This window comes from Phycodurus eques, chromosome 5 (genome assembly GCF_024500275.1).
Source record: "Phycodurus eques isolate BA_2022a chromosome 5, UOR_Pequ_1.1, whole genome shotgun sequence".
Lineage (NCBI taxonomy): Eukaryota > Metazoa > Chordata > Actinopteri > Syngnathiformes > Syngnathidae > Phycodurus > Phycodurus eques.
This window is the reverse complement of record NC_084529.1, coordinates 26,645,454-26,658,527: the sequence shown is the minus strand read 5'-3', so window position 1 is coordinate 26,658,527 and position 13,074 is coordinate 26,645,454. Positions and strand designations below refer to the sequence as shown.

At 43.0% G+C, this 13,074-nt stretch overlaps 1 protein-coding gene across 3 annotated transcripts in view; it reads right to left on the bottom strand.

Annotated features, from left to right (window-relative positions):
- The window catches only part of LOC133402320 (centrosomal protein of 290 kDa-like), a 53,270-nt gene extending 40,482 nt beyond the window's left edge, over positions 1-12,788 (bottom strand). For all 3 annotated transcript variants that reach the window (XM_061675875.1, XM_061675876.1, XM_061675874.1), the window contains exons 1-15: positions 12,582-12,788; positions 12,235-12,312; positions 9,106-9,163; positions 8,978-9,024; positions 8,762-8,896; positions 7,427-7,480; positions 6,165-6,311; positions 5,913-6,095; positions 5,747-5,836; positions 4,567-4,689; positions 4,351-4,474; positions 3,042-3,226; positions 2,734-2,896; positions 2,556-2,656; positions 2,249-2,315 (exon numbers count right to left, since the gene is read on the bottom strand). In XM_061675875.1, coding sequence (XP_061531859.1) covers positions 2,249-2,315; positions 2,556-2,656; positions 2,734-2,896; positions 3,042-3,226; positions 4,351-4,474; positions 4,567-4,689; positions 5,747-5,836; positions 5,913-6,095; positions 6,165-6,311; positions 7,427-7,480; positions 8,762-8,896; positions 8,978-9,024; positions 9,106-9,163; positions 12,235-12,312; positions 12,582-12,686 — 1,660 coding nt within the window. In that variant the 5' untranslated portion in view covers positions 12,687-12,788. The remainder of the gene's footprint in view (positions 1-2,248; positions 2,316-2,555; positions 2,657-2,733; positions 2,897-3,041; positions 3,227-4,350; positions 4,475-4,566; positions 4,690-5,746; positions 5,837-5,912; positions 6,096-6,164; positions 6,312-7,426; positions 7,481-8,761; positions 8,897-8,977; positions 9,025-9,105; positions 9,164-12,234; positions 12,313-12,581) is intronic.
- Positions 12,789-13,074: the final 286 nt, after the last annotated feature.

Genomic DNA, 13,074 nt, shown 5'->3' with positions numbered 1-13,074 from the left:
CTAGATACACAAAGACACAATGTAGCTCCTTTTGACCTTCTCTGTACTTTTCCATCAACATCCTCAAGGCAAATAATGCATCTATGGTAATCTTTCTAGGCATGAAACCATACTGTTGCTCGCAAATACTAACTTTTTTCCTGAGTAGCCTTCACTACTTTCCCATAACGTCATTGTGTGGCTCATCAACTTTATTCCTCTATAGTTCCCACAGCTCTGCAGATCACCCTTCTTCTTAAAAATGGGCACCAGCACACTTTTTCTCCATTCCTCAGGAATCTTCTCATCCGCTAGAATTCTGTTGAACAAGCTGGTCAAAAACTCCACAGCCAACTCTCCTAGATGCTTCCATACCTCCACAGGACTGTGATCAGGACCAACTGCCTTTCCATTTTTCATCCTCTTTAATACCTTTCTTATTTCCCCCTTACTAATCATTGCCACTTCCTGGTCCACCACACTTGCCTCTTCTACTCTTCCTTCTCTCTCATATTCTTCATTCATCATCTCAAAGTATTCTTTCCATCTGTCCAGCACACTACGGGCATCAGTCAACACATTTCCATCTCTATTCTTAATCACCCTAACCTGTTGCACATCCTTCCCATCTCTATCCCTCTGTCTGGCCAACCTGTATAGATCATTTTCTCTCCTTCTTTAGTGTCCAACTTGGCATACATGTCATCATATGCCTCTTGTTTGGCCTTTGCCACCTCTACCCTTAGCCCTACGTCTCATCTCAATTCCTTATCAGTGTCCCATTTCTTAGCTAACCTCTTTCCTTGTGTGATTTCCTGTACTGTGAGGTTCCACTATCAAGTCTCTTTCTCTCCTTTCATGCCAGAAGATACACCAAGTACTCTTCTGCCTGTACCTCTGATCACCTTGGCTGTAGTGGTCCAGTCTTCTGGAAGCTCCTCCTGTCTCAGCTCTTCCCGAAAAGCCGCACAACACTCTTCCTTTCTCAGCTTCCACCACATGGTTCTCTGCTCTGCCTTTGTCTTCTTAATCTTCCTCCTCACCACCAGAGTCATTTTACACACCACCATCCAATGCTGTCTAGCCACACTCTCCCCTACTACTACTTTACAGTCGGTAATCTCCTTCAGATTACATCGTCTGCACAAGATGTAATCCACCTGTGTGCTTCTACCGCCGCTCTTGTAGGTCACCCTATGTTCCTGCCTCTTCTGGAAGAAAGTGTTCACTACAGCCATTTCCATCCTTTTTGCAAAGTCTACCACCATCTGTCCCTCCAAGTTCCTTTCCTGGATGCCGTACTTAACCATCACTTCTTCATCACCCATGTTTCCTTCACCAACATGTCCATTACAATCTGCACCAATCACAACTCTCTCTGTCTGGGATGCTCAGAACTACTTCAACTAGCTCCTTCCAGAATTTCTCTTTCACCTCCAGGTGACATCCCACCTCTGGGGCATAGCCGCTAATCACATTATACATAACACCCTCAATTTCAAGCTACAGCCTCATCACTCGATCTCTTTTCTCTACCAAGACATTCTTAGCTAACTCTTCCTTTAAAATAACACCTACTGCATTTCTCTTCCCAACTATACTATGGTAAAATATTTTAAAGCCTGCCCCTAAACTTCTAGCCTTACTGCCTTTCCACCTGCTCTCCTGGACACACAATATATCAACCTTTCTCCTAATCATCATGTCAACCAACTCCCATGATTTTCCTGTCATAGTCCCAACATTCAAAATCCCCACATTCAATTCTACGCTCTGTGCTTTCCTCTTATCTTTCTGCCTAAGAACCCGCTTAACAACTCTCCTTCGTCTTCGACCCACAGTAGCTGAATTTCCACCGGCACCCTGCAGATTAACAGTGCCGGGAGCGGACGTTGTTAACCCGGGCCACGACCGATCCGGTATGGAATTGTTGAAATGAACGCAAATATTTGTTTGGCAAAGTTCCCTTCCTGCATTTACCCGGTTTGCACTGGCTTGTGCCGCCCATTGGGCTGCATTGTTTTTAGGTTTTAATATAACAACAATTAATGATTTTGTACTTTTTGATGATTTTGTAGTCTAGTGCCAAAATTACCTTTGTGCTCCCAAACAGCACAATTCTTAGGTGTGTGAACAATAGCATCAATACAATGAGAAGATCACACTGATTACCATTTTTGGAAAAGGCACGCATCTATTTGAGGGAGGCATTTATTTGGTTTAAGTAGATGACACACCTCGCATCTCTAAGTAAATAGGGTATAGTCACCTGTCCGCTTGGCCAGATGTCGGACTTGTTGCTTCATCTCCAGTCGTTCCTCTTCAAGACGCTCAATCTAAACAGGACGTTTTTTTGTAAATCCATCCATCCATCCATTTTCTGAGCCGCTTCCATTTTCTGAGCCGGAGTGACCGGAGAAAACCCACACAGGCACCGGGAGAACATGCAAACTCCACACAGGCGGGGCCGGGGATTGAACCCCGCTCCTCAGAACTGTGAGGCAGACGCTCTAACCAGCCGCCCGGGTTATAAATAGCAGAAAGAAATAGTGGTATAAACTGTGGATTGTTTTTACCTCTTTACTGAGGATTTGATTTTCAGCTTTGTACTGCCGTTGTTTCAGGCCTTTGGCTCGCCTGAACTCGCTCAGGTCCACTTCCTGACTGGGTTCATAGCCTTTGAAAAGAAACAAACAAGAGTGAGACAAGTTGTACGATTGCTGTCGTCGTAATGTGATATAAAAAAAACATCACCGAGTCTTTCCCGGAATTCTTCATTTTCCTCGGTGAGCTGGTTGTTTGTTATGTACGCTTGGTTGATCTCTTTGGTCACGGCCTCTAACTCCAACTCTCTCCTTCGGATTTGCATTTTACACTCCTTGATCTCCCTGATGGCTTCTTCTAGGCCGTAAGTGCCCTGGAATAAAGAAAAAGAGCCTCTATCATGAGACATCACCAAGAACCATTGTCTGTAGCTTTTCACGGAAGTCAGGAAGTGATTTAACACACAGTAACGCTAATGGCATCACATGAATGACTTTAGTGTGCTGTCGTTGACTTACACGCTCATACTCTGTCAGGCGCTTGGAGACCTCAATGACCTCTCTGTCTTTTTCCTCAGCGTGATCTTCGGCTCGTTTTAAAGCCTCCTCCGCTTCCACTGCTCTCATCTCGGCAGCTTCCCACTTGGATGTGAGCTCCTCCAACTTTCTCTCATGGACCAGCGCTTGAGTGTCCAGAAAGGCACCTATGAGAGGTGCAACAATTAATCGATTAATCAACAACTAATCGAATATCAAACTAATCAACAACTATTTTTCCTATTAATTATTTAGAGACCTTGTTTAACTTAAAATTGTCAAAACCCTTGGAATTCCAGCCTCTCAACAGTTACTAGTCTCTGTTTTCCATAGTCCTACATGAAAGCAGACTGATTATCTTTGTGTTTAATCAAAATAAGACATTTGCAAACAGCTGCATTTATTTTTGAAAATAAACTTTTGCCTATTTTATGTGGTTTTATTGACCAAACCAGAAACTGAATCATAATAAATTTATGTTTGTGCATTTTCTACACTGTCACTTTGAAATAATGTCCTGTTTTCTAATAAAGGGATGGAAATCAAAAAAAATTTTTTTATCCGATTCATTGATAATAAAAAAATAATGTTGGCCAGATTAATCGATTATTCAAATAATCATTAGGTTGAGCCCTAGTGCCTTTAAATATTGTTATTTTTGTAATAAACTAAACAGGATAAAATGACTTTAAAAAAATGAAAATTTGCATCAAAAGCAGTACAAACATTGGAATTGTGCCACCTATGAGCTTAAAAAAAACAATGGAATAGAAAAATTTAGAAGCAATAAACATCAGAATTGTGTAACTTGGCAGCAAAAAAACAACAACATTGGAATTGTGTTACTTGGGATTACACCCATTGGAAGTGAGTCACTTGCGAACACAAATCACTGTAATTGTGTCACTTAGGAACAAAGACCATCGGAAGTATGGCACTAGGGTAGGGAACCTTGGAAGTGTGCCTTTTTGAAGCCAAAAAGCATTAGAATTGTGTCACTCAGAGCCTAAAAACATAATTGTGTCGCTTGGGGCCAAAGACATCAAATTGTGTCACTTGGGAGCAAGAAAACACTATAGTTATGTCAATAAGGAGCAAAAAGCATTAGAATTGTGCCACTCCTCCAGACATGATGTGTTATTTAAAGGTTTGTCACAAAATTCAACCACTATAGAAACCACACTGTGGTATGCGGATCAAGAATCGCCAATCGAGCAGACTGAGGATTTTCATACAGAACCACTTTTTATCACAGCTATCTTTGTTGTGTTCAGAACCTAGGCCTACTTACTTCCACTTTCCTTTTTGGGCACCTTCAGACTTTCCATGAGCAGCGTCTGCTTCTTCATTTCGCCTGTGTAATGCTCCACTTGCTCTCTTAGGGTATTGATCTGATCATCTCGCTCCTCCACAGCCTGCAGACCATTTGTTCGCCAACAATTGTCTTCATTAGCATCAGTGACATGTTCAGGAAAGGACATCCAAGTAAAAGCAATGTCTAGTGAACCTGCTGCAAGGCAAGAATATTGTTTCTGTCCATGTCCAACTGGGCCATGCGCAACTTCTGCTGAAGGTCACGGATCATCTGCTGATACATTGAAATCTCCTTGTCCTTTTCAGAGAGCACGTTCTGTGAATGAACGTCGAGTCATTAAAACTCCACAACCTCAATGCAGACGAACCCATCCGCTTAGCAGCGAGGACAAAAACGCTTGCAACCAGCCGAGCAACTAAACATTTTTTCTTAGTTATTTAAAATCAACAGGGTTCTTGTTTTTGACAAAGGCGCGGAGTTACAGCATTTACACATTTCGGCCAGCAGGGACCGCAAGTGGATTTCTTCTGACTTTGTGGAGGTCAATTATTAGAAGTCTCCAAGTGGATTTCTTCTGACTTTGTGGAGGTCAATTATTAGAAGTCTCCAAGTTCTGGAAATAGGCAAAATGATCCTAAAATAGCTGCTTCAAATAAAAATGGCTGTGTCTTTGCAGGCATGGCTTCTTGAGACATTTTGCAGGACTACTCATAATAGAAATGCCTACCAAATTTCATGTTGTAAAACTGACTTTGGCTTTGGGTTGAATTTTCCAAAAATTCAGGGGTGCACAACTGAAACAATGGTGATTCATCAGAATTTGCCTCCATGCTCCACCCACAGGGAATAACATAAAATAAACATAAGATAATAAAACTGATAGAAATTCATAATGTAAAATAATTTGTAGTAATTTAGTGTTTCCCATCTGTCTAGTATATGACATTCAAATTTGGTAGCAATGTGTAAAAATCTAACAGACATGTTTGTTTTTCAAGGACCCCAGGAAATTATCTTTATATGGTCGCTTCTAACCAAAATGACAGACTTCCTTTGTCTTTTCAGGCATGGCTTCTTGTGACTTTTGTGTGGGTCAACTCGTGATAAGACATGCCTACCAAATTTCATGTTTCTAGGTTGAGAGTGGATTTGGCAGCTGAATTTTCAAAGAAATCTCAGGTGCACGATAGAACTAATGGCAAGCAGCTCTTTTTCAAGAACCCCTGGAAATGGAGAAAATTATCCTAAAAAGTCACTTCAAAACAAAATGGCCCAACATTTTTTGTGGGTCGACTCATGGCAGCCATGCCTACAAACTTGTATGTTGATAAAATTGTAACAAGTTGCAGGGGCTGAATAGTTATCCGCCAACCTTCCATTGGTCCACTTGAGCGTCCACTGCTGCAATAATGGGGTCATCCTCTTCCGTCATGTCGTTTACCTTCTGCGTCAGCTCTCTGACCTGCATGTGAAGCACATATAAGCAACATGAGAAAAAACACTAACAAAGTTTTTTTTTTTTTGAGGAGGGCGTTTACTTGCAGCTCGGCACGATCCCTCTCTTTCCTCAGCTGGTCAGTCGCGGTGTCGCAGTGGTGGACGGCCATCTTGATCTGGTTGTACTCATCGCTCATATTTTCCATCTCCTTTGCCGACTGCATCACACATTTCTGCATGCGGAGGTTGTCTTCCTTCAACCGTGAGATCTCGTCCTCCGCTTGCTAAGAAAAATCAGCACAAGTATGGTCACTAATGTTGCGATGGCAGTACAGAGGAGGTGAGTGGGGTACCTGAAGGTCGTCCAGGCACTGGGAAAGCTGGTGGTTGGCTGAGATAAGCTTCCTCTGAGTCTCGGCGTTCTCCTCTTTGGACACATCTGATTCCTTAAGCTCCAACTGTCCATGATAAAAGTCCACGTCCTGCTGGAGCTGTGTGTTCTGACCGGGGACAGGGACTTTCACTTTTAAATTACATCATGGCACACGACGATGACGCCACAAGACGACAAATGCAAGCTCATACAAGATGTCTGGAGCAGAGTTAATAAAGGTGCCATATTTTGACTATTTAGACATCCATAGAGTAACTCTCTAACATGGACGTAGTATAAACGTATCAATTACATTTTTAAAAAATACCTTGGTTTTGTCATGAGAGTGTCCAGAAAAGGCCTATCTGACAGCTACTTCTGTTTGACCAAATTTTGTATCCGCTTTGTACATATTTGGCTAAGACCGCCCCCTTTCCTCTGATTGGTTGCCTCTGTGTGGAAGTCCCAATTGTGAGAGCACACGTGTTTGTTACGTTGACAGCACTGGTTCGGGAGCGGAAAGGGGAGGAGATCTTCGCTAGTGATGTAGATAAGCTCGCGAAATTTGAATGACCTGATTTCCGACAGAAAAATGTCTGTAACTTGCATCGATGATTTTAATTCGTATTTCACGTTTACTGAGGCACCATTGAAACAATATTACAACCCAAATAAGTTGGTTTGGCAAAATATGCCCCCTTTAAGACTGAATCCTGGATGTTCTTTTTAAATTATTGTTAATGTAGTAACATTTCAACTGTTTGATTTTGAAAATACCAAACAAAATAAACACATTTTACATTTAATCGTCTTCAAAATGTACACTTGTGTATTAGCCATGACAGTGTATTACATTTACTACAGCACCACACTACTACTTTATTGCACAAAATGACCTAATATGGCCACTTTGAATCAAAATAGTATAGACTTCCTGTACATTTTCAGGTATGGCTTCTTGACATTTTTTGTGGATGTACTCGTCATAGACATGCTCACCAAAATTCATGTAGCCACGTGAAACTGGCGTTGAAGGCTAAATTTCAAAACATTCCAGGTGTTTGCTACTCAGTCTTTGAAAATGGCATTAGTGAATAATTCCCAACATAGCCTTCCTGTCTGTGGGTCTCCTTATAATAGACACACCAACCAAGTTACTTTTTTGTGTTTGCGTATACTTTTCAGCACCACCAGGTGGATCACGTGGGTGTGTGATTGTTCAATTGTTCAGCCATGCAGTACCTCTCTTTTCAACATCTTCAGGTCGTCCTCGGCAGCCTCCGCTCGCATAAGCAGCTAGGGAAAAGACACAAAGGAAAATTGGCATTTCAATTCAAATGAACATTTCGTGATGAGACAAACTAATTATTTCTCTTTCCATTGTTTCCTATGAAGAAAAACGAATTGGAACAAATCAAAGGTCAACCAGCATCCTCGAGCAAATTGTTTTGGACCTTAGAGCTCTGGAAAAATTAAGAGACCAAAAATACTAGAGCTGGGGAAAAAAATAAATAAATCGAATTACTTTGCTAAGTCTAATTCAAAAAGAGGTCGTCACAAAATTTCTGCCTTGAAGCTCGGCCAGGACCCCCACCCCCCAAAAAAAGTTTCGCCTGGAATTATGTTTGCGCTGCCAGAACCCATGTTTCACAAGAAAATGTATTGCAGATGGACATAGTGTTGGGCCAATGATAAACTCTGCCCAAAACAACAAAGCAGCATCTGTAAGTGATTTTGAAGACACTGTTAGATGTGTCATGTACATATAAGTATGAGTGAGCTGAATGGTAGTTAGCTTTTTTTGACATAAAATGGTAATTGGTAGTGTGCTAATGCTAATTGTGATTGCTAACCTTTTAGCATTTAGCATTTTGACAAAAAAGTTGTTGTTTTTTAGGAATATCTGGTGGTCATTAGGTGATTATTATTCGATTATTATGTGACCATAATTCGATTATTCGATCTATAATCAATGGGAGAATCATCCATCCATCCATTTTCTGAACCGCTTCTCCTCACGAGGGTCGCGGGCGTTCTGGAGCCTATCCCAGCTGTCATCGGGCAGGAGGCGGGGTACACCCTGAACTGGTTGCCAGCCAATCGCAGGGCACATACAAACAAACAACCATCCGCACTCACATTCACACCTACGGGCAATTTAGAGTCTCCAATTAATGCATGTTTTTGGGATGTGGGAGGAAACCGGAGTGCCCGGAGAAAACCCACGCAGACACGGGGAGAACACGCAAACTCCACACAGGCGGGGCCGGGGATTGAACCCGGGTCCTCAGAACTGTGAGGCTGACGCTCCAGTCAGCCACCGTGACGCCATGGGAGAATCAATTCTGAAAATATTTGATAGTGACAGCCCTAAAGAACATTTTTTATTCATTTTTTTTTTTTTTTATTTTCACCATTTTTGATTTTCTGTAAATAAATACTCTAAATAATTTTTTTTTTTCAGTTGAAATTTTAGTTATGTTGTCAGTAGATAAAACAATTTTACTAAAACAATATCTTTACGTTTTATTCAAACAAAACCTATAAATATAATAATATCTAATAAAGTGTGCATACCTTCTCCGTGTTTTTCTTCTCTCTTTTCATTTCCTTCTTCAGCTGGTTGACCATCTCCTCCTTGCGCACCAGCTGGCCCTTCAGCTGCCGGATCTCGTTCCTCAGAAAGCGGTTCTCTGGGCCCGTGCCGGCATACTAACACGTGCAGTATAGAGCGCCAACATATGAATGATATACAGTACATCTACTAGATATGACCATCTTCATTAGACTCACCGTTAGTTCTTCTTCCAGTCTGGACACTTTGACAAGAAGCGTCTTTTCTGCAGAATACAGACAGTCATAAGAAACAATGTCAGCATGGTATTGTATTTAGAAAAAAAACACTCAGCATGGTAACAAACCATTTTTCTCTTGTTCATCAACTAACTGTTCGGCCAAAGTCGCTTCTTGATTCTTCATCTGAGGAGACAGGAAGAAGACAACAAGGCCGTAATTATACAGCATTTGAAACAAACACAACAACAACTTTAAAAAAAATCTTTTTACTCCATGTACCACCTCACAAAATACTTACTGTATTAAGTACCACCGTAATGGCTAATATTAAAATACTGTATTCATCAGAAAGGTTTTAGTCCGAAAGAATATATTTATTATATTTAATATTATCCAGTTTGAACATGAACAGTGTATGAAAAAAAAGGAAAATAAAAAAACTACGAAATTATTTAATTAAAATAGGTTACATGTAAAAGTAAATAAAATTTACATCTAAATAAGTTCTTAAAGATTAAATGCAAATGTACTGTAACAAAAAGTTAAATTCAAATGAACTGTATTTTATAAAAAGTGTAATACATACAAGTAAAACATACTGTGATGGATTTAACATACACGCACACACACACACACATAAACACAAAGTTTAAGTCAGTGTAACATTATTACATGAAAAGTAAAACATACTGTGATGGATTTAACATACACGCACACACACACACACACACACACATAAACACAAAGTTTAAGTCAGTGTAACATTATGCAGTTTGAACATTAGCACTGCACTTAAATATTGGGGAAAAAACTGACTCGTCATGTCTTTTCACATTATACTAACAGTAATGTCCTCCTTGCATGTGGGTAAGGAGAGCCACAGTAGCTGATGCGCTTTTTAGCAGTTTTTTAGATGCCAGGAGAACAGGAAAAACACAAATATGCTGGAACTGCTGTTGGCCACAGTTAACGCCCAGACACTCACACGCCGACTCAGCACCAGGGCCCGCCTCTTAAAGGCACATGCATGTACACAGACACTACAGTACGGTATGTATTTTCTGTACATTTTATGCTTGCAATTTGTTGCATGTTCAAAAGCATTTACGATATGCACTGGTTGTGTAGCGCTATATGCTACTGCCTTTAATGCAGATGGTGAAAGTTCAATTTCCGGTGGGACATGCCCAGAACACCTCACCAGGGAGGCGTCCGGGAGGCATCCGAATCAGATGCCCCAGCCACCTCATCTGGCTCCTCTCGATGTGAAGGAGCAGCGGCTGTACCCTTGAGATCCTCCCGGATGACCAAGTTTCTCACTCTATCTCTAAGGGAGAGCCCGGACACCCTGCGAAGGAAACTAATTTCGGCCACTTGTATCCGGGATCTTGTTGTTTCATGACCATAGGTGAGGGTAGGAACGTAGATCGACCGGTAAATCGAAAGCTTCGCCTTTCGGCTTAGCTCCCTTTTTACCACAACGGATCGATACAAATTCCGCATCACTGCAGACGCTGCACCGATCCGCCTGTCGATCTCCCGTTACATTCTTCCCTCACTCGTGAACAAGACCCCACAATACTTGAAGTCCTCCACTTGGGGCAGGATCTCATCCCCAGACCTGGAGAGGGCACGCCACCCTTTTCCGACTGAGGACCATGGTCTCAGATTTGGAGGTGCTGATTCTCATCCCAGCCGGTTCACACTCGGCTGCGAACTGCTCCACCTCGGTGACCTCAACCCCAGAGATAGGAGAGCTCGCCTCAGAGAACCCAGACTCTGCTCCCTCATGGCAAGGCGTGTCGGTGGAATTGAGGAGGTCTTCGAAGTATTCTCCCCACCGGCTCACAACGTCCCGAGTCGAGGTCAGCAGCGCCCCATCCCCACTATAAAGTGTTGATGGCTCACTGCTTCCCCCTCCTGAGACGCCGGATGGTGGACCAGAATTTCCTCGAAGCCGTCCGGAAGTCTTTCTCCATGGCCTCACCGAACTCCTCCCATGCCCAAGTTTTTGCTTTAGCGACCATCAAAGCGGCATTCCGCTTGGCCAGCCGGTACCAAAAATCAAGGCCCGATAGGACTCCTTCTTCAGCTTGACGGCATCCCTCACCGATTGCCGCCACGACAGGCACCAACCACCTTACGGGCACAGCTCCGGTCGGCCGCCTCAGCAATGGTGCAGCGGAACATGGTCCACTCGGACTCGATGTCCCCCGCCTCACCCGGAACATGAGCAAAGTTCTATCGGAGGTGGGAGTTGAAACTCCTTCTGACAGGGGATTCCGCCAGACGTTCCCAGCAGAGCCTCACAATACGTTTTGGCCTGCCACGTCGGACCGGCATCTTCCCCCACCATCGGAACCAACTCACCACTAGGTGGTGATCAGTTGACAGCTCTGCCCCTCTCTTTACCCGAGTGTCCAAGACATGCGGCCGCAAGTCCGATGACACGACCACAAAGTCGATCATCGAACTGCGACCTAGGGTGTCCTGGTGCCAAGTGCATGTGTGGACACCCTTATCCCGTTTCTCCCAATCAGGCCCTTCCAGGTCTCACTGTCATTGCCCACGTGAGCATTGAAGTCCCCCAGCAGAACGATGGAGTCCCCAGCGGGAGCGCTCTCCAGCACTCCCTCCAAGGACTCCAAAAAGGGTGCGTACTCTGATCTGCTGTTTGGTACATAGGCACAAACAAGAGTCAGGACCCGTCCCTCCACCCGAAGGCGGAGGGAGGCTACCCTCTCGTCCACCGGGGTGAACCCCAACGTACAGGCGCCGAGCCAGGGAGCAATAAGTATACCCACACCTGCTCAGCGCCTCTCACCGTGGGCAACTCCAGAATGGAAGAGAGTCCAACCCCTCTTGAGAGGACTGGTACCAGAGCCCAAGCTGTGCGTGGAGGCGAGTCCGACTATATCTCGTTGGAACTTCTCGACCTCACACAGAAGCTCGGGCTCCTTCCCTGCCAAAGAGGTGACAAGTTCAAACAAGTTTTAATATGTTAAATGTGTTTTAAGTGTGTGAGAGGGTTATAACTATTTTTTTTTTAAATCATATGGTCTCTATATAATGGATTTTCACTTATTCTATCACACCTCTTAAACGCTTTTTCCTGTCTTTTTGAGGTGAGACAGCAAGGAGGCAACCCTCTCGTCCACCGGCCAGGCAAATATTGTCGAAAAGGAAATCCAGAATTCAAATGAAATGTGAATGACGTGTACACGTGACAGATAAGAGCAGATAAGACAGAAGACCTTGAGCAGGGCCTGAAACACTCGCAGTATGTGGATGACGTCCTCCCGAGCTCGGCGCTCCACGTCCCACTCTTCTGTCTTCAACACGCCGCACGCACGCACAAACAGAGACAAATGACTTTTAATGCCAGCAGCCATGTCAAAAAATATGTAGAAGATAATGTGCAGGTAATATTGACCTAAGCAAGTTGCACAGCCAAAATTCAGCAAGCCAGTATTATTTATCGTGTAAGAAGAAGAAAAAAAAAGATAAAAGCTCACAGCAGCACACAGCTTGAAATAATAGCAAACACATGCCATTTTAGAAATTCACAACGTGACACCAACACGAGTCTGTGCATGGTTACCGAAGTGAGAAGGTCGATGACGCTGTCCAGTTCATCCTTGTAACGTTCATGGAGGTTCGCCGGGTCCAGCTTCTTCACATCGTCCCACTCGACAGCAGCAGGCATCCTGAGCCCTAGAATGTCCAAAACCACAAATAAAAGGGAACAAATGAACACAACTGCTGCTTTTAACTTGGATTAATAACAAACACTAAAACATAAAAAAAACATTACTAGCGCTTGTATTCGTCTGGCTTTGTCTTTATGACATCATGGAGGCGTTGTTAGCTGGTAAAAATGGATGTCCTTCCCCTGAAATGATAAGAAAATGTCTCAGTTTTAGGTATGTGGTACCTTGACTTATGAGTGCCCAAACTTACAAGTTTTTAATTGTTAAAAGCAAGTGACGAAACAATTTTTTTATTCATTTTTTTGGGGGGAGGTGCTGGAATTTTTTTTATTCATTTCAATGGGGAAATGTATTTGAGATATGAGTAATTAAAGTAACGAACTA